At 41.9% G+C, this 21,231-nt stretch overlaps 1 protein-coding gene across 6 annotated transcripts in view; it reads right to left on the bottom strand.

The window, feature by feature from the left end:
* CNOT10 (CCR4-NOT transcription complex subunit 10) overlaps positions 1–21,231 on the bottom strand; it is a 100,784-nt gene that overhangs the window by 19,317 nt on the left and 60,236 nt on the right. For 5 of the 6 annotated variants that reach the window (XM_053599638.1, XM_053599640.1, XM_053599641.1 and 2 more), the window contains 3 exons: positions 20,550–20,726; positions 17,790–17,870; positions 1,365–1,478 (listed from right to left, as the gene is read on the bottom strand). In XM_053599638.1, coding sequence (XP_053455613.1) covers positions 1,365–1,478; positions 17,790–17,870; positions 20,550–20,726 — 372 coding nt within the window. The remainder of the gene's footprint in view (positions 1–1,364; positions 1,479–17,789; positions 17,871–20,549; positions 20,727–21,231) is intronic. The other variant, XM_053599637.1, reaches the window with a different exon arrangement.

The following is a 21,231-nucleotide window of genomic DNA, read 5'->3' as shown; positions in this document are numbered from 1 at the left end:
AGCAATTCTCTTGTCTCAGACTCCTGAGTAGCTGGGACTACAGCCACCCACCACAACACCCAGCTATTTTTTAGAGATGGGGTCTCGCTCTTGCTTAGGCTGATCTGGAACCTGTAAGCTTAGGCAATCCACCCACCTCAGTTTCTCAAAGTGCTAGAATTATAAGTGTGAGACATCATGGCTGACTCACCAGTTTGTTTTTTTTTAAGGCAAAAAAATGTCAAATATGAATTATTTGTCAGAATGAGACCTTGAAATTCTAAGTGTTGCACATTGTAAATAAAGACCACTATAAAGCAAAAGAGGAAACGGTTACATTTTACAGAGTTTATAAGTATATGCTTACAGGATGAATGAATAAACAACTGTCCTAGTGTTATGTCGAATACTCATGGCTTTGGATAAAATTTTCAGGATCAGCATACACAAAGATTCAAAAATACTGTATTTTACTCAATTGTGAAAAAAGGAAAGATGATGTGCTGTGGAAAATTTTAGCACAATACCAACAATACCAATATGAGATAGTTTAAATAAAACCATCTCATGAAATGGTTAAGAAAAAATTTTTTAAAAAATGCTTATTTATTTATTTTTAGAGACAGAGTCTCACTTTGTCACCCTCGGTAGAATGCTGTGCTCATAGCATTCTTCAGCTCTTGGGCTTAGGCAATTCTCTTGCCTTAGCCTCCCAAGTAGCTGGGACTATAGGAGTCTACCACAACACCTGGCTACTTTTTGGTTGCAGTTGTTTGGCTGGCCTGGGCCAGGTTCGAATCTGCCACCTTCACTGTATGTGGCTGGCGCCATAACCACTGTGCTACGAGCACTGAGCCCACTAAGGAAATTTCTGGGCACCGTGGCTCAAGCCTATAATCCTAGCACTCTAGAAAGCCAAGGTGGGTAGTTTACTTGAGCTCTGGAGTTTGACACCAGCCTTAGTAAGAGTGAGACCCTGTCTCTAGTGAAAACAGAAAAACTAGACAGGCACTATAGCAAGCGCCTGTAGTCCCAGCTACTCAGCAGACTGAGCCAAGAGGATCCCTTGAACTCAAGAGCTTGTGATTGCTGTGAAGTATGATACCATAGCACTCTACCCTGGGTGACTGAGTGAAGACTCTGTTTAAGAACAAAATAGAGGGCGGTGCCTGTGGCTCAAAGGAGTAGGGCACTGGTCCCATATACTGGAGGTGGTGGGTTCAAACCCAGCCCTGACCAAAAACTGCAAAAAAAAAAAGACAGTTTTTTAAATTGCTTTCCCCACCAATTATATTCCACTGGAGGAATAAAAAGAAACATACATACTACAGATGAATTGGAAACCTCAAAACAAACCAGGGATACATAGGACAAGTCACACTTACTTAAGAGATCCTGATAGCTTCGGCTGCTGGAGAAGTTTATCTGCATGGTTCAAAGCCATAAGGTTATCACCCAAAGCCAGAGCCACATAAGCACTGCAAGCAAGGATGGAGCACCTAGAACATAAAAGGGAAGGAACAGAAAACCTCGTTGATGATGGTTATATCTGCTAAATAGGAAGGAATGACCTTCGTAGTTATAGTTGTGACAATCTGGACTGCAGGAAAGAAGAGAGGAAGCCATGGTACTAATTAAGAATAAGAACATAGGCTTGGTGCCAGTGGCTAAAGCGGCTAGGGCGCCAGCCACATACACCTGAGCTGGGGTATTTGAATCCAGCCTGGGCCTGCCAAATAACAATGACGGCTGCAACCAAAAAATAGCCAGGTGTTTTGGCAGGCACCTGTAGTCCCAGCTACTTGGGAGGCGGAGGCAAGAGAATAGCTTGAGCCCAGGAGTGGGAGGTTGCTGTGAGCTATGATACCACAGCACCCTACTCAGGTCGACAACAGCTTGAGGCTCTGTCTCAAAAAAAAGAACACATAAAAATCATTCTGAAGCATAGGTTAGCTATTTACCTAAATAATCTTTGGTTTCCAGTTAACAGTTAACTGACTCATACCCCCAGTGAAATAACCAAATGAAGTTACAATATATTTAGCCTGCAAAAAAATAATATTGGAGTTAATAGTTTAATGAGAACTTACTCTGTAGAACATTTCTTTTTCTCTTTTTTTGTTGCCCTCAGTAGAGTGCTGTGCTGTCATAGCTCACAGCAACCTCTAGCTCTTGGGCTTAGATGATTCTCTTGCCTCAGCCTCCCGAGTAGCTGGGACTATAGGCACTCACCACAAGGCCCAGCTATTTTTTTGTTGCAGTTTGGCCGGGGCTGAGTTCGAACCTGCCACCCTTGGTATATGGGGCTGGCGCCCTACTTACTGAGCCACAGGAGCTGCCCAGAACATTTCTTTTAATATTCTTTTTTAAAAAAATTTTTGGAGAAAGAGTTTCACTCTCTTGTCCTGCATAGAGTGCTGTAGCATCATGGCTCATAGAAACCTCAAACTCTTGGCCTCAAGCAATCCTCTTGCCTCAGTTTTTCATTTTTACTAGAGATGGGGGTCTCACTCTTGATCAGGTTGGTCTGGTACTCATGAGCTTAAGCAATCCTCCTGCCTCAGCCTCCCAGAGTGCTAGGATTACAGGTGTGAGCTACCACACCTGGCCTCTTTTACCATTCCAGAAATAAAGTGTTAGAAGCAGATTTTATTCTCTCTATACATTTGTGATTTTACTAATTAACTTACTAAAGAATCCATTTAGCTTAGCTTACTGTAAAGTTTTCTTGTTTGAGCCAGTTAATTCAATAGTTCTTATTAATAGTATCAAGAAGAGGTAAAAAATTTGTTTACATAGTTACTCTTATTTTAAATGAATATTGAAGAGAAAATTAAGTTAAACATATGTGAAGATAAAATTTAAGTTACATTGATTTTGCTAAGTTAGATTTGAAACCTAAATTTCTATTTGGTTTTCTACTTAATGGCCAAGCTCATTTAAACAGGTCTAACAAAGACTTGATGCTAATAGATCATTTGAATGTTAAACAACTGCTCCATAAAGCAATCTTAAAATAAATGCTTATCAAATAGAAATGAAGTCTGAATGACTGACCACAAATGACCTGACTCAAGATACAGGGTTTTGAGTTACGTTTACAAATTACAAAACACATTTATTTCATTAAGGGCATTCAGGTTGTGATTTTAGTCTAAGGAAAAGTGTAAAGCGCATCATATCACAACAGAGTTTTCTTTCTTTTTTAGCTTTTTCTGAGACAGTCTTACTCTGCTGCCCCAGGCTAGAGCACTGTGGGTCAGCCTAACTCACACAACCTCAAACTCCTGGGCCCAAGAGATTCTCTTGCTTCAGTCTCCTGAGTAGCTGGGTGCTACAGGTGCCTGCCACAACACCTGCTAATTTTTCTATTCTTTTAGTAGTGACAGGGTCTCCCTCTTGCTCAGACTGGTCTAGAACTCCTGAGCTCAAGGGATCCTCCTGCCTTGGCCTCCCAGAGTGCTAGGATTACAAGTGTGAGCCACTGTGCCTGTCCTTATGATAGAGTTTTCCTTTTTTTTTTTTTTGAGACAGTCTTACTTTGTCACCCTTGGTAGAGTGCCGTGGCATCATAGCACGCAGCAACCTCAAACTCTTGGGCTCAAGCAATCCTCTTGCCTCAGCCTTCGGAGTAGTTGGAACTATGAGCTACAGGTGCCCAGCCCCCTAGCTGGCTATTTTTAGAGACCAGGTCCAGCTCTTGCTCAGGGTCATCTCAAACTCTTGAGCTCAGGCAATCCACCTGCCTCAGCCTCCCGGAGTGCTAGAATTGTAGGTGTGACCCACCACAGAGTTTTCTAATGCTGTGAAATCCTGACTAGAAATGGCCCTTCTCATAAAAAGCACAGCTGGGCAAATTCAGACGTATTCTGCTGTTTCCTCTTTAATTGCTCACTCTTGGTTGCTAGAATCTTAGACCTTAATTCCAAACAATCCAGAAAAGGAGACTGGTCCTGGAAAAGGCACAAGAAAATTAAAGTTCATGGGGTCTTAGAGTACTATGGTAGGGCTGAAATAGTGTCTAAGGCAGTTTGTTCAGTCTTTCTAATGGAAAGATTGAAATCTAGGCCAGGTGCAATGGCTCACAGGAAAGAAGAGAGGAAGCCATGGCACTAACTAAGAATTAGAACGTATAAAATCATTCTGAAGGCCCGGCTTAGGCAGGCTTGCTGGGAAAATTACCTAGTCTAGTGTCAATATCCCTAGGTCTCCAGTGCTGGCTTCAGTGGCAAGGCTGCCCTGGTGGCCAAAGTCCCCGGGGAAGCCCTGTCCCTTATGGAACACTCAAGAAACCAGAGGATGTGGCGGGAGCCTGTAATCTCAGCAACTTGGGAGGCTGAGGCAAGAGAATCACTTAAGCCCAAGAGTTTGAGTTTGCTGTGAGCTGTGACACCATGGCATTCTACCAAGGGTGACACAGTGAGACTGCCTCAAAAAAAGAAAAGAAAAAGAAACCAGAGGATACAGGAGGCACTGGCTAGTTATCTCTCATCTTCAGAGGCACATAAGGGTTAAGTATGTGTGGCAAGATTAGGTGACTTAATCTTTTCTTTTGGCTTATTTATAGATTTTTTTTTTTGGTTTTTGGCCGGGGCTAGGTTTGAACCCGCCACCTCCGGCATATGGGACCGGCGCCCTACTCCTTGAGCCACAGGCGCCGCCTATAGTTTTTATTTTAAAATGGAGATGAACATGCATTCACTTAAGTATACTGGATGCCTACTGCATGTTAGGTATATACTGCTTATGAAGAAGAAAAGAGACTTTTAAAGGTCTAGTCTCCACAGGCTCAAGAAGATCCAGCTCAGGGGGGCCTATATAAATGACAGTGACAAAATTTAATATCCATTTTCTTTTTTCGAGACAGACTCTGTAGCCCTGGGTAGAGTGCCATGGCATCATAGTTCACAGCAACCTCAAACTCTTGGGCTCAGAAGATCCTCTTCTCAGCCTCTCAAGTAGCTGGGACTACAGGTGCCCGCCACAACACCCTGCTAATTCTTTACTATTTTTAGTAGTGATGGGGTCTTGCTCTTGCTCAGGCTGCTCTTAAACTCATTGAACTCATGGGATCCACCGGCTTCCCAGAACGCTGGAATTATAGGCACGAACCACTGCGTCCAGCCTTAATACTCGTTTTCATTTGTAACTTTGCCAATGGTTAGGGTAAAACATAAGCTCCTTAAAAGTGGAAGCATGTATCATTTGTTGCTTATGCAAAGATGAGAGCAATTTCTCATCATCTGTAGTAGGTGCTTAATAGGTGCTTGCTAAAGAAGACAGCTTTCGCCAGGTGTCAAGCCTCACACCTGTAATCTGAGCACTCTGGGAGGCCAAGGCAGGTGGATTGCCTGAGTGCACGGATTCCAGACCACCCTGAGCCAGAGAGAGATCCCATCTCTAAAAATAGGCAGGTGTCGTGGCAGGTGCCTGTAGTCCCAGCCACTTGGGAGGCTGAGGCAAGAGAATCACTAAAGCCCAAGAGTTTGAGTTTGCTGTGAGCTATGACGCCACAGCACTCAACTGAGAGTGAAAAATGAGACTGTCTACCCCAGCCAAAAAAGAAAAGACAGCTTTTAACATTTTAAATTTGCTTCTCCAAGCAGCCAGATTCCCACATTTCTTGTTGGTAGGTCATTCTGCTGATGAAGCTGACTCTCTTTTGGCTCCCACATACAGGGGTCTCGTACGAAGTCCTAGAGTTTAGGACAAGCCCCACCTCAGGCAGGCTTGCTGGGAAATGCCTGCCCTGGCCTCTCCTGACAGTAGGTGGGCTATTACTGCTCCAGCTCTCTGTCAAGCCCACTTTGGGTCCAGAAATCAGTCATGTAAGATCTGCAGCAGGATTTTGTTTCCCAGGAAGCCCAAACTATAATTATGTACAAGAATATAAAAATTTGCTTTATTCAACTTTTACCTTTTACTATAAGATACACATTAAATCACCATAGGGTAAAAGATTCTAACAATAAAATAATCATTCTATTAAAAAATAAACATGTGAATACAAAACTTTGGGGTTGTCATTCTGATCAAGGTCGATCAAGATTAAGCAAGTTTCATTGCCTCAAACTCAAGCCAACATTTATGCGCCCCTTCTCTTCGAGCCTTACAATTCACCCCAACTCACCTCTCATCACCCTCGCACTCATCCTCCTTTTCCTCTTAGAAAACAATACTGCACTTGGCATAATTTCTGGAGAAGGCTAACCCTAGAAACACACACAATTCTATCTCACTAAGCCCCTGGAGAATACACTTTACTGTTCACAGTTACTGCTTAAAATACCCCCGCCCCCTCCCTGCCACCTCCTCGAGTCACTGTCCAATCTGCTTTACCAACCCCTCAGTGGATCTGACAGTTCATCAGACTGGAAGAGCTATACCTCAAGGGAAGAGACACTGGCTTCTCCCCCCTGTGGAGGGTCTGACAAAACCCCACACTCCCCTTCACATGCTGCAGGAGCTAGCTCTAGAATGGCTTCAGAATGCCAAGTGTTGGAAAAAGAGAGAAGGAAAACAAAAAGGAGGAGGGAGGAAGAATGGAAGGAAGGAAGGAAATAAAGGAGAAAAACTTTCTTCTTAAAGCAGGAAACAACAAACTATACAAGACTGGGCACGGAAATCTGTCAAGCCACATATTCTGTGAGTTAAATTAATCGAAAAGTATCTGAAATACTTTAGCCCTTGTTAAAAGAGGGGATAAATTCAGTCATCCACCATTTGTCAAAGAAAATAAATTTACAATCTCACAGTGAAAGTTGTTGGAAAAATTGGCTAACCCTCCTCAATAATGTAATTTCTCAAACTGAATATGATACTAGATTTAAAAATTTCAAACAAAAAAAACAAACCCCAAGCCAATGCAATTATCTATGATAATCCAAAAAATATTAAACTTGTCAACTTTTACCTCTTAAGAGAAGTTTAACAGTTCAATTAATTTTTCACTTTGTTTTCTGTAAACATTTTGCTATTTATAATAGTTCTGTGCAAAAACAATCTTATTGACAAACATATCCTAAATCCAACAAAAACAGAAGTTTGGCACAAAGCAGTTAAAGAAGTTTTATTTTATTGTTATTATTTTTTTGTAGAGACAGAGTCTCATTTTATCGCCCTCAGTAGAGTGCAGTTACGTCACAGCTCACAGCAATCTCCAACTCATGGGCTTAGGCAATTCTCTTGCCTCAGCCTCCCTAGTAGCTGGGACTACAGGTGCCCACCACAATGCCCAGCTATTTTTTTGTTGCTGTTCAGCTGAGGCTAGGTTTGAACCCACCACCCTCAGTATATGGGGCTGCACCCTACTTACTGAGCCACAGGTGCCGCCTTATTTTTTTGAGACGGAGTCTCAAGCTGTCACCCTGGGTAGAGTGCCGTGGCCTCATAGGCCACAGCAACCTCAAACTCTTGGGTGTAAGTGATTCTCTTGCTTCAGGCTCCCAAGTAGCTGGGACTGCAGGCGCCTGCCACAACGCCCGGCTATTGTTTTTGGTTGCAGTTGTTATTGTTACTTAGCAGACCTGGGCCAGGTTCGAATGCGCCACCCTACGTGTATGTGGCCAGGGTCCTTGCCGAAAGAGCTACCGGCGCTGCCAGCTAAAGTAGTTTTATCTTCACCAAATCTAGCAACCCAAAAAGCCCAGTCCTACCCCAGGGAGCAAATAAAATGTATAAAGTCATAGAGACTTAGCATTTTATACAATTGCAGACCTTAAGATTACCCAATCCAACTGCTTTATTTGACAGAAGAAAGAGGAAAGCAAGGTCCACAGGGGTTAAATGATTTGTCTAAGGTCAGCAGTGGCTCTGTGGGGTTTCCACAGAGTGGCAGACCAGTGATGAATTGTTTTAACCCTGGCTTGTGATCAATCTGATCACCAGTTCATCTAAACGAGATCCTTGGAGGCAGATGTGAATCATGCCAAGGTGAACACAGACTGACAGTGTGACATGTCACATGGGTAGGTCCTTCTATTGTAGTTTTTTTAGATGAAGTTATAGTAGGACTACACTCAGCCATAAGAGTGAAATGGGGCTGGGTCTTTTGCAAAAGCAATGTAAGATTCAAAAGATTATTAACCATAATCCTGTTTTAGGTACATATATCTGCGGCTAATGTCAACACTGGGCTCAGCGCAAAAGAAATATGATTCTTTAAGCCCACTAAAACTGTCTATAATATTTATGTTATCAACCATTTGTTTGATTCATCTTTTTTTATAAACACTGGACCATAGGAGGTCCCTTTTAACTAAATGGAAAATAATTCACTAAGTGTCACATTAGAGTCTAAAAGAACTAATTAAGATTTTAAAATTTATACTCATGGAAATAACTGGGCTTAATTAAATTTGGTTCAAACATTTCCTCTTATCCATTTTGGGGCCTCCCATAAAAAAAGGCAAATTAAATTAAAATTTTATTTTCAATCCTTTGATTTTATTTTCTGGTACAGATAAATTTCCAATGTTGGCCCCAACATTATTTCCTATCCTTTTCTAGTTCTGTTATACTCTTTCCGAATTCTAGAGCAGCTTTCATTTTATTTATGTATTTTATTTTATTTTTTTGAGACAAAGTCTCACTTGGTCAGCCTGGGTAAAGCGCCATGGTGTCTTAGCTCATAGCAACCTCAAACTCTTGGGTTCAAGTGATCCTCTTGTCTCAGCTTCCCAAGTAACGGGATTATAGGTGCCAACTACAAGGCTTGGCTATTTTTTAGAGACGGTGTATCGTTCTGGCTCAGACTGATCTTGAACCCGTGAGCTCAGGCAATCCACCTGCCTTGGTCTCCCAAGTGCTGGGATTATAGGCATGAACTACCACACCCAACCCCTCCATTTTAATTTTATAAAAGTTTGGCAATGTCACAATCTCACACTGAATAAAAAACTCTGGCTAGTTTTTCTATTTTTAGTAGAGACAGGGTCTTATTCTTGCTCAGGCTGGTCTCAAACTCCTTAGCTCAAGCAATCTACCTGCCTCGGCCTCCCAGAGGGCTAGGATTACAGGCCTGTGTGCCAACTTGCTTACTCTTAAAATCATTTTTAAAAGTAATGTTGTACCATCAAGACTGGTTTCAAAAAGGATTTAAAATAATGACCAAAATAATTCTAAATTTAGTGAATAAGTTTATAGACTTAAGGAAGTCAGCTAACTCCAAGCAGTATTAAAAATAAAAAATCACAATCTGACTCATAATAGTTTAACTGTTGAAAAACAGAGAAAAGTCTGTCTTAAGAGAGAGGTAAATGGCATCTTTTACCAGGGGTCCTCAAACTACAGCCTGCGGGCCATATGTGGCAGTGTGATTGTATTTGTTTTTTTACTTCAAAATAAGATATGTGCAGTGTGCATAGGAATTTGTTCATAGTGTTTTTTTTTAAACTATAGTCTGGCCCTCCAATGGTCTGAGGGACAGTGAACTGGCCCCCTGTTTAAAAAGTTTGAGGACCCCTGTTTACACAATGATCAAGAACTTCTCCTCAGAAAAAACAGAGGCTAAAGCATAGGGCAGTGACATCTTAAGAGAACTTAATTGAAAGAAAAAATAATTAATACTGTGGGAGGCTGAGGTGGGTGGATTGCCTGAGCTCAGAAGTTTAAGAGCAGCTTGAGGAAGAGCCAGACCCTGTCTCTAAAAATAGCCCAGCGTCTGGCTCAGTGTCCATACCCCAGTGAATAGGCGCCAACCACATACACCAAGGCTGGCAGGTTTGAACCTGGCCTGGGCCTGCTAAACAACAATGATAACTATAATCAAAAAATAGCTGGGGGCTCGGCACCTGTGGCTCAAGTGGCTAAGGCGCCAGCCACATATACCTGAGCTGGTGGGTTTGAATCCAGCCCGGGCCCACCAAACAACAATGACGGCTGCAACCAAAAAATAGCTGGGTGTTGTGGCGGGTGCCTATAGTCCCTGTTGAGGCAAGAGAATTGCTTGAGCCCATGAGTTTGAGGTTGCTGTGAGCTGTGATGCCACAACACTCTACCAAGGGTGGCATAGTGAGACTATCTCAAAAAACAACAAAAAAATAGCCTAGCACTGTGCTGTGACGCCACAGCACTCTACTGAGGGTGACATAGTGAGACTCTGTCTCCAAAATAAAACAAAATAAATAAATAAAACCTACCAACCCACAATATTCTATCAATATTTAGTAAAAATATTCTCTTAATACACAGTGGGGGAGTAGAGGAATGAGGGAGCGGGAAGAGGAGGGAGAGGGTTGGGGGGTTCAAGGTGTACGGCACACTTCTTGGGGACAGGACACAATTATAAAAGAGAGTTTACCTAACAAAGGCAATCAGTGTAACCTAAGTTCTTAGCACCCTCAATAAATCCCAAACAATTAAAAAAAAAAAACTTCTCTGAAGAATGAAGATCTAGAAGGCAATTTTAGATTAACCAAACAAACATAAAACAAACTAAGGAAACTGAGAGATGTATGACAAAAAATGCTAAAGGTAGTCAGGCTGAAGAGAAACGATCCCTTATGGAATCCAGAATATCCAAAACTGGTAATTATTTGACTAAACATAAAAGACTACCTTTTTCCTTTTAAATTCTTTAATTTTCACATGACTGTTCAAATTAGAAATAAAAGGGCTTATTATGTGCATAGAGACAAATATATAAGAAAATAATGCAAAGGATAAGAGGCAGTGGAGAAAAGAGCCTGTATAGGTGGAAAGTTCTTAACTTTTACCTGAAGCCATATAATACTAATTCTATATAGTCTATATAGATAAAAAGTTAAGAATGTCTTTTTTTGTTTTTCTGGAGAAACTCTGTCACCTAGGCTAGAGTGCAGTGCATCATCATAGCTCAGTGCAACCTCCAACTCTCAAACTCCTGAAGTCAAGTGATCCTTAGTTCTCAGCCTCCCAGGTAGCTGGGACTACAGCTAAGGATGCACTATATATTATAATCCCTAGAGTAAATACTAAAATATAATGCTAAAAGGTACAATTAAAAAGCCAAGAGATAAATAAAAATCATACCATTTTTTTTTGAGAAAGTCTCAAGCTGTCGCCCTTGGTAGAATGCTGTGGCGTCACAGCTCACAGCAACCTCAAACTCTTGGGCTTAAGCAATTCTCTTGCCTCAGCCTCCCAAGTAGCTGGGACTACAGGTGCCCTCCACAACGCCGACTACTGTTCTGTTGCAGTTATTGTTTTAGCTGGCCTGGGCCAGGTTTGAACCTGCCAGGCTTGGTGTATGTGGCCGGTGCCCTACCCAAAGAGCTATGGGTGCCGCCCTAAAAATCATATTCTAGGGCGGCGCCTGTGGTTAAGTGAGTAGGGCACCGGCCCCATATGCCGAGGGTGGCGGGTACAAACCCAGCCCCGGCCAAACTGCAACAACAACAACAACAAAAAAATAGCCAGGCGCTGTGGCGGGCGCCTGTGGTCCCAGCTGCTCGGGAGGCTGAGGCAAGAGAATCGCGTAAGCCCAAGAGTTAGAGGTTGCTGTGAGCCGTGTGACGCCACGGCACTCTACCCGAGGGCGGTACAGTGAGACTATGTCTCTACAAAAAAAAAAATCAGTGGCGGGCGCCTGTAGTCCCAGCTACTCGGGAGGCTGAGGCAAGAGAATCGCATAAGCCCAAGAGTTAGAGGTTGCTGTGAGCCGTGTGACACCACGGCACTCTACCCGAGGGCGGTACAGTGAGACTCTGTCTCTACAAAAAAAAAAAAAATCATATTCTAAAAAATATTTAATCAGGCTGTGTGCCTGTAGCTCAGCGGCGAGGGCGCCAGCCACATACACCAGAGCTGGCAGGTTTGAATCCAGCCCGAGCCTGCCAAACAACAATGACAACTACAACCAAAAATAAAAATAGCTGGCTGTTGTGGGCACTTGTAGTCCCAAGAGTTTGAGGTTGTTGACGCCACGGCACTCTACCCAGGGTGACAGCTTGCCACTCTATCTCCAAAAAAAAAAAAAAAACAAAACAAAACAAAAAACATATATATATATTTAATCAACCTAACAAAAGAGAAGGAATAACGACAAATTAGAAAACAAAATAGTACATGGGGCAGTACCTGTGGCTTAGTGGGTAGGGTGCCGGCCCCATATACCAAGGATGGCGGGTTCAAACCTGGCCCTGGCTAAACTGCAACAAAAAATAGCCAGGTATCGTGGTGGGTGCCTGTAGTCCCAGCTACTTGGGAGGCTGAGGCAAGAGAATCGCCTAAACCAAGGACTTGGAGGTTGCTGTTAGCTGTGACACTATAGCGCTCTACCAAGGTCAATACAGTGAAACTCTCTGTCTCTAAAAAAAAAAAAAAAAAAAAAAAAAGAAAAGAAAAAAATAGTACAAATAGCAGAACTAAATCCAGGCAAATCAATAATTGCATTAACTATGAACAGTATAAATAGTACAGGTTCAGCACCCATAGCACAGTGGTTACCACGACAGCCACATATATCAAGGCTGGTGGGTTTGAACCAGGCCCGGGCCAGCTAAACAGTAACAACTGCAACAAAAAATAGCCAGGCTTTGTGGCGGGGCACCTGTAGCCTCAGCTACTTAGGAGGCTGAGGCAAGAGAATCCCTTAAGTCCAGGAGTTTGAGATAGCTGTGAGCTGTGACGCCAGAGAACTCTAACGAGGGCAACATAGTGAGACTCTAAACACACACACACACACACCCACCCCCACCCACCCAGTCCAATTAAAAGGGAGAGAATAAGCTGAGTGCAGTGGCATATGCCTTGTGTCCTAGCTCCTTGGGAGGCTAAGGTGGTAAGGCAGGAGGATCATTTGAGCCCAGGAATTATTCAAGGCCACCTTGGACAACACAATGAGACCCATCATTAAAAAAAAAAGGGGCAGGCTTGGCACCTGTAGTGTAGCTCAGTGGCTACTGTGCCAGCCATATACACTGGGGCTGGCAGGTTCCAACTCAGCCTGGGTCTGCCAAACAACAATGACAACTATAACAACAACAACAAAAATAGCTGGGCATTGTGGTGGGTGCCTGTAGTCCCAGCTACTTGGGAGGCTGAGGCAAGAGAATCGCGTAAGCCCAAGAGTTTGAGGTTGCTGTGAGCTATGAAACCAAGGCACTCTACCGAGACTCTGTCTCAAAAAAAAAGAGAAAGGGGCAGCGCCTGTGGCTCAGTCGGTAGGGCGCCGGCCCCATATACCGAGGGTGGTGGGTTCAAACCCGGCCCCGGCCAAACTGCAACCAAAAAATAGCCGGGCATTGTGGCGGGCGCCTGTAGTCCCAGCTACTCGGGAGGCTGAGGCAAGAGAATCCCTTAAGCCCAGGAGTTGGAGATTGCTGTGAGCTGTGTGAGGCCACGGCACTCTACCGAGGGCCATAAAGTGAGACTTTGTCTCTACAAAAAAAAAAAAAGAAAGAAAGAAATGTGTTTCAATATATAAACAAGTAGGTTGGAAGTAAATGGATGCAAAAAGATGTGCTGTGCATATGGGAAGCAAAAAAGGATTCAGTGGCTTATACTATGTACCTGTTCATTTGGCTATTCATTTGTATCCTTTAATAAAAGAAACTGGTAAACATAAAGTGTTTCCCTGAGTTCTATGAGCCATTCTAGCAAATTATCAAACTTGAGAAGGTTAGTGGCAACCCTTGCTATATATAGCCAGTTAGTGAGTACAGGAGGCTCAGACTTGCCACCTCGAATGGGAACAATTTTATAGAATTGTGGCCTTAACTTGTGGGATCTGAAGGTAACTCCAGGTCTAGTGTCAACATTTAATTAAATTATAGGACAATCAGGTGGTATCTACAGAGTTGGTAAATTGGTTCATACAGGAAAAAACTCAATCACTGGATGTCAGAAGTGTTCTCTGTGAGTTTGTAAGGGAACTGTTTTCTTTAGACAGTGTATGCCTAATAATAGGACTTTCAAAATATATGAAGGAAAAGTGGGCACAGTTTAAAAGGGAAGAATAGATTACGCTACCATAAGAGAGAACTATTTTAACAACCCCACAATAATTGATGGGTACGATTAACAAAAAATTAGTACAGAAGATCTGAACAATACAGGACTATTGGCTAAATTAGTATTTATAGAATATATAAGAGATATATATCCTCAACAACTGCTGGATATATATTCTTCTCAACAGTATACAGCTCTTTCATTGAGATAAATCATATGTGGGCCGTAAACTGGTTTCAATAAAGTTAAAAGAATTAAAATCATACAAAGTATGTTCTCTCATCTCACTGGAATAAAACTAGAAATCAATGAGATATCTCAGAGATAATATTAGGAAATTAAGCAGAATGTTTCTAAATGATCTACATCACAAAAGAAATCACAAGAGAAATTAGATAATTAAAATGAAATGATAATAAAAAAACACATCAAGGGTGGCGCCCGTGGCTCAGTCGGTAAGGCGCTGGCCCCATATACTGAGGGTGGCGGGTTCAAACCCGGCCCCGGCCAAACTGCAACCAAAAAATAGCCAGGCGTTGTGGTGGGTGCCTGTAGTCCCAGCTACTCGGGAGGCTGAGGCAAGAGAATGGCTTAAGTCCAGGAGTTGGAGGTTGCTGTGAGCTGTGTGAGGCCACGGCTCTCTACCGAGGGCCATAAAGTAAGACTCTGTCTCTACAAAAAAAAAAAAAAAAAAAAAAAAACACATCAAAATTTATTTGAATCAAAATTGAAAACATTTAGCTTGAAGAAATTCCTGTGCTAACAGAATGAAAAGATAAGCTACAGATTGGGAGAAAATATTAGTATGCCACACATATGATAAAGGACTAGTATCCAAAGAACTCTCAAAAATACTTCTAAATAAAGTGTAATTAAAAAAAAATTATGGCGCCTGTGGCTCAAAGGAGTAGGGCACCGGCCCCATACATTGGAGGTGGTGGGTTCAAACCCAGCCCTGGCCAAAAACTGCAAAAAAAAAAAACAAAACACCCTGCCAAACAAAGTAACAAATGAAGCAAAACAAATTATTAGCTAGGCAGGACAGTGCATGCTTGTAGTCCCAGATACTTGGAAGAGGATTGCGTAAGCCTAGGAATTTAGGAATTTAAGGTTGCAGTGAGCTATGATGATGCCTGGACTCTGACCCTGTCTCAACACCCCCCCCCCCCAAACCAATAAAACAAAAAACCAAATTAATGTGTGGAATTAAATTATAGCTGAGCTTAAGGAGAACTGTATAGTTTAAAAAAAAGCTTACATTAGAAAATAAGAAAAGAATGGGCGGCGCCTGTGGCTCAGTGAGTAGGGCGCCGGCCCCATATACCGAGGGTGGTGGGTTCAAACCCTGCCCCGGCCAAACTGCAACAAAAAAATAGCCGGGCGTTGTGGCGGGCGCCTATAGTCCCAGCTGCTTGGGAGGCTGAGGCAAGAGAATCGCATAAGCCCAAGAGTTAGAGGTTGCTGTGAGCCGTGTAACGCCACGGCACTCTACCCGAGGGCGGTACAGTGAGACTCTGTCTCTACAAAATAAAAAAAATAAAAAGAAAATAAGAAAAGAATAAAAAAGCAGTGTCTAATCTTTTTATTCTTTTTCTGCTTCATCTGAGTAGAACAATTGATGTCTTAGGCCACACACTAAATACATAAACACTAACAAAAGTTGATTAGCAAAAAAAAAAAAAGTAAGGGTCCATGCATACTTTTCATGATATCTAATGACACAGGTAAAACCAGTCCTCATATTGGATACCTCTGGTCAAAATAAACAAATAACATAAGAAGCTAAAAAGAGATCAAAACAAGAGTCAGTAGAAGAGAAAATGAAGTTAAGAGCAGAAATCAATGAAATAGAAAACAGACAACAAAGGAAGAGAATGACATAAAAGTTTGTTCTTTGAAAACATCCATCCAGGCTGGGGGTGGGGGCACTCTGGGAGGCTGAGGGAGGATTCCTTGAGCTTAGGAGTTTAAGACCACCCTCAGCAAGAATAAGACCCTGTTTCTACAATACTAAAAACAGAAAAAATTAGCCAGGAGTTGTGGTGGATGACTGTAGTCCCAGCTGCTTGGGAGGCTTGTGCCCAGGAGTTTGAGGTTACTGTTGAGCTATGATGATGCCAGGGCACAGTAGGCGGGGTAACAGAGTGAGACTCTGTCACAAAAAAAGAAAAAAGAATCATTTAATAATTCCTCTGGTTAGGTCAGGGGAAAGAAGAAAAAGAAAGGAGAAACCCCCTTCGAATTATTGATATCATTAGCCTGGCTCATGCCTATAATCCTAGCTCTGGGAGGCCAAGGTGAGTGGACTGGTTGAGTTCAGGAGTTCAAGATTAGCCTGAGCAAGAACGAGACTCCAATGCTATGGCACTCTACCAAGGGCGACAAAGTGAGACTCAAAAAAATAAAAAGATTAAATAAATAAAAATAACAATATCATAAATGAAAATGGAGATATAGCTGTAGATCCTACAGACATTAAAAAGGTGAGTGGGGCAGCGCCTGTGGCTCAGTCAGTAAGGCGCCGGCCCCATATACTGAGGGTGGCGGGTTCACGCCCGGCCCCGGCCAAACTGCAACCAAAAAAAAATAGCCGGGCGTTGTGGCGGGCGCCTGTAGTCCCAGCTGCTCGGGAGGCTGAGGCAAGAGAATCGCTTAAGTCCAGGAGTTGGAGGTTGCTGTGAGCTGTGTGAGGCCACGGCACTCTACCGAGGGCAGTAAAGTGAGACTACCGAGGGCAGTAAAGTGAGACTCTGTCTCTACAAAAAAAAAATAAATAAATAAATAAATAAAAAGGTGAGTGATTGCCTGGTGGTATAGCCTGTATCCCCAGCTACTCAGGAGGATGAGCTAGAAGGATCATGGGAGACTAGGAGTATAAAAAATAAACAAAAGAAGAGAATATTTATGGGAACATAACCATGTTATAGCATAAATATGACAACATATAAAAAGGAAAATTCCTTGGCTCAGCACCTGTAGCTCAGTGAACAGGGCGCTGGCCACATACACCAAAGCTGGTGGGTTCGAGCCCAGCCTGGGCCTGCTAAACAACAATGACAACTGCAACCAAAAAATAGCCAGGCATTGTGGGCACCTGTAGTCCCAGCTACTCGGGAGGCTGAGGCAAGAGAATCATTTCAGCCCAAAAGTTTGAGGTTGCTGTGAGCTGTGAAGCCAGAGCACTCTACCGAGGGCGACATAATGAGACTTTGTCTCAAAAAAAAAAAAAGAAAGAAAAAGAAAAAGGAAAATTCTTTAAAAAATATAACTTACTCAAACTAACACAGATGAAATACAAAATCTTCACAATATTCTATTGGACAATTTGAATTCATTTATCAAAAATTTTCCCACACAGAAAGCCAGATGGTTTCTTTGGTGAATTCTACCAAACATTATCTTGGGTAAGACCTAACTTACACAAACTCTTCAGAAACCAGAGGGGGAAGAAATACTATTTAGCTCACTTACATGGTTAACCTGGAACTACAACCTGATAAAGACATTTCAAGGAAAAAAAAAAGTATGAACCCACCTTCCTTATAAATATAAAAGCAACTATTCCTAACAAAATATTAACAAACTGAATCTGATAATTTATAAAAAGTACTACAGGCTCGCTGTTCGTAGCTCAGTGGTTAGGGCACCAGCCACATACAGGGCTGGTGGGTTTAAACCTGGCCTGGGCCTGCTAAACAATGATGACAACAACAACAACAAAGGTAATATATTCTCTTCAGTAGGATTTACCACAAGAAAGGTTGGTTTAACAATTGACATTTAATCAATGTAACTCATTAACAGTATGAAGAGAAAGATTTAAAAAAATGATATGCTCATTTCAACAGATGCAATGCTAATTCTGTTTTGATACTCACTTTAAATTTTCTAATTCTTGTTTTCTCAATGGAGAAGAAGGTGGAGCTGGAATGAATTTATCTCCATCATGGCTTTTACTGCTAGAATAGAGACAGAACTTTAATTATGAACAGCAACAAATAAACAGTTAAATGAAAAATTTTGTTCCCTCTCCCCAATCCCATGCATTCTTTCTGACAAAAGTGTAAGAGCCAGAATAAAAATGCTTAGCAATTTGGTAACACTAACATGTTACAGCTATACTGTATATTATTTTCTTTTCCCCAGTATTCTACATGAAAACAATGTCTTTATATAAAGGAAACCACCCCAATATTTTCACACATTTCTTATTCTTCTATTTCCTTTTTTTTAAACTAGAGATGGAGGCCTCATTATGTTGCCTGGGCTAAAAGGCAGTAGTTATTCACAGGTGCAATCATGGCATACTACATCCTAAAACTCCTGGGCTCAAAAGTGATCCTCCTACCTCAGATCCTGAGTAGCCTAGACTACAGGTGCATGTTACCTCACCTTGCTCTTTTGATTGCTTTTATTTTATTTTACTTATTCACTTTATAAAAAGGTTCTTTTTTCTTTTTAAATTTTTTGAGACAAAGTCTTACTCCGTTGCCCAGGCTAGAGTGTTGTGGCATGGGCTTAGCTTACAGCAACTTCAACCTCCTGGATTCCAGTGATCCTCCTGCCTCACCCTCCCAAGTAACTGGGACTACAGGTGCCTGCCACAATGCCCAGCTAATTTTTCTATTTTTTTTTTTTTGCCGGGGCTGGGTTTGAACCTGCCACCTCCGGCATATGGGACCAGCGCCCTACTCCTTGAGCCACAGGCGCCACCCATCTATTTTTTTTTTTGAGACAGAGTTTTACTTTGTCGCCCTCAGTAGAGTGCCGTGGCTTCACAGCTCATAGCAACCTCTAGTGCTTGAGCTTAGCCGATTCTCTTGCCTCAGTCTCCTGAGTAGCTGGGACTACAGGCACCTGCCACAAAGCCTGGCTATTTTTTGTTGCAGTTTGGCTGGGACCGGGTTTGAACCCGCCACCCTCAGTATATGGGGCCGGCGCCCCACTCACTGAGCCACAGGCGCCACCCTAATTTTGCTATTTTTGATAGCGACGAAGTCTCACTCTTTTTCAGGGTGGTCCTGAATGCCTGACTTCAAGTGATCCTTGTGCCTTGGCCTTCCAAAGTGTTAAAATTTATAGGCACGAGGTACTGTGCCTGGCCTTCTGATTGCTTTTAATCAACTGCAGTAAAACATAACTTGTTAACAGGGAAAAAGAAAAAAACTCAAAATTCCGCAATTTTGTTTCAAATTTTCCACAGTAAACATGTATTTCTATTATAATTGAGGAAAAAAATGCTGGGATGGGAGATATGAGCTTAAATGTGCCATGTGTGAAAAGCAGAATTTCCTATAATGATGTTTGTTAGCACTAGATAAGCTCTCCTGGTTTCTATAGATTTGTATAATTTTTAATTTATATCAGAAAACTAGCAATATAAAGAAATATTTTGGAGATTAGTGGCTACAGTATGCTGACAGAAAAGGCAAAGGATAATTAGAAAAGAGAAGTTTTAGGATTTAAGTATTTTAATAAATGTAAAAAAAAAATCTGTCTCTGTTAATAACAGGACTTTTTACAAAGTTTTTTGTTGTTACTTTTTTTGAGACAGTCTCATTTTGTTGCCCTTGGTAGAGTGCTGTGGCATCATAGCACACAGCAACCTCCAACTCTAGGGCTCAAGTGATTCTCTTCCCTCAGGTGCCTGCCACAACATCCAGCTATTTTTATTTTTTAGAGATAGGGGTCTCACTCTTGCTCAGGCTGGTCTCAAAGCTGTAAGCTCAGGACAACTCACCTGCTTCGGCCTCCCAGAGTGTTAGGATTATAGGCATGAGCCACCCTGCCCTGCCTGCAAAGTCTTTTATCCTTCCTGTCAATAAAAAGTTACTTTCCATTTTTCTTGATCTTTTTTTTGGAGACAGTTTCACTTTTGAACTTGGTAGAGTGCCATGGCAATCATTATAGCTCACGGCAAACTCTTGGGCTCAAGAGATCTTCTTAGCTCAGCCTCCCAAGAAGCTGGGACTATAGGCGTGTACCACAATTGCTGGCTAGTTTTTTTCTTTCTTTCTATTTTTAGTAGAGATGGGGTCTTACTCTTGCTCAGGCTTATCTTGAACTCCTGAACTCAAGCAGTCCTTCTCCCTCGGCCTCCTAGAATGCTAGGATTATAGATGTGAGCCACTACGCCTGGCCACATTTTTCTCTTTCAAGGATCTCTCTTCACTTAGTCTTTACCTTATTTCTCATTCTCAGAAATACTCAGAAACATAAACACTTTCCTTTCTTATTATCAAAACAAGAGAATCGTGTGGCGCCTGTGGCTCAGTGAGCAGGGCGCCAGCCCCATATACCAAGGGTGGAGGGTTCAAACCCAGCCCTGGCGGAACTGCAACAAAAAAATAGCCGGGCGTTGTGGCGGGCGCCTGTAGTCCCAGCTGCTCAGGAGGCTGAGGCAGGAGAATCGCGGAAGCCCAAGAGCTGGAGGTTGCTGTGAGTCCTGTGACGTCATGGCACTCTACCAAGGGCGGTAAAGTGAGACTCTGTCTCTACAAAAAAACAAACAAAAAAACCCACAAGAGAATCTTGGAAATTTGGGTTGAAGATTTTAGGCATGTATTTAAAGGATAAAGAGGCTTAATAAAGAAGTCCTGAAATGATTTTGCCAAGAAAGGTCACAAGGATTGGAATACCTGCAAGTTTCATTGCTTTCGCTGCTTTCTGTGTTCCCACCTAATTGATTATTATTTTTAGACCCATTTTCCTGCTTTGGATCTTGCTGTTCTTCAGGCAGCAGCAACAAGGCATTTCTGAGACAAATGGCTGCAAACTCCATACTGGCTACAGGAATGGCTGAAGATTGTCCATCGCTTAAAAGAACAAAACCAAATTAACTAAGTAGATAAAAATAGATAAAATTTTTCTATTATCAGGAATAAAATCATTTCAATGTAAATTAAAACTCTGCTTTCTGATAGGTAGAAATTTTAAGATAAGCAGTTATAAAGGGATGCTAAAAAACTCAAATCCTATATATAGGTGGTAAATAGTAAAAATAATGGGTTGCAAGTATGTACATTACATAAACAATAGATGCAATAGATGTGTCTCTATGAATGAGACCTAGGATGTAAGACAACTGTAAGTGTATCTGCGATGTCAATGTTAATGTAATAGAAATTGCAGGCAGGGAAGGTTTTAATGAAGGCAGGATAGGTAGAGTAAGAATAGGAAGGAAGGGAAGAAAACAGATTTTCACATTTGAGCCTAGCTTTGGTTGATCTGTGCTTTCAAAGATGCCTTTATACATTTTGAAACAGCAGTATTACCTTTTGTCTTATAATTTTTACTGATATTTTATATAACTTTCTGTTG

Source organism: Nycticebus coucang, chromosome 8 (genome assembly GCF_027406575.1).
Source record: "Nycticebus coucang isolate mNycCou1 chromosome 8, mNycCou1.pri, whole genome shotgun sequence".
NCBI classification, from domain to species: domain Eukaryota; kingdom Metazoa; phylum Chordata; class Mammalia; order Primates; family Lorisidae; genus Nycticebus; species Nycticebus coucang.
The sequence above is the reverse complement of the archived record's forward strand: the minus strand, read 5'-3'. Positions and strand labels throughout refer to the sequence as shown.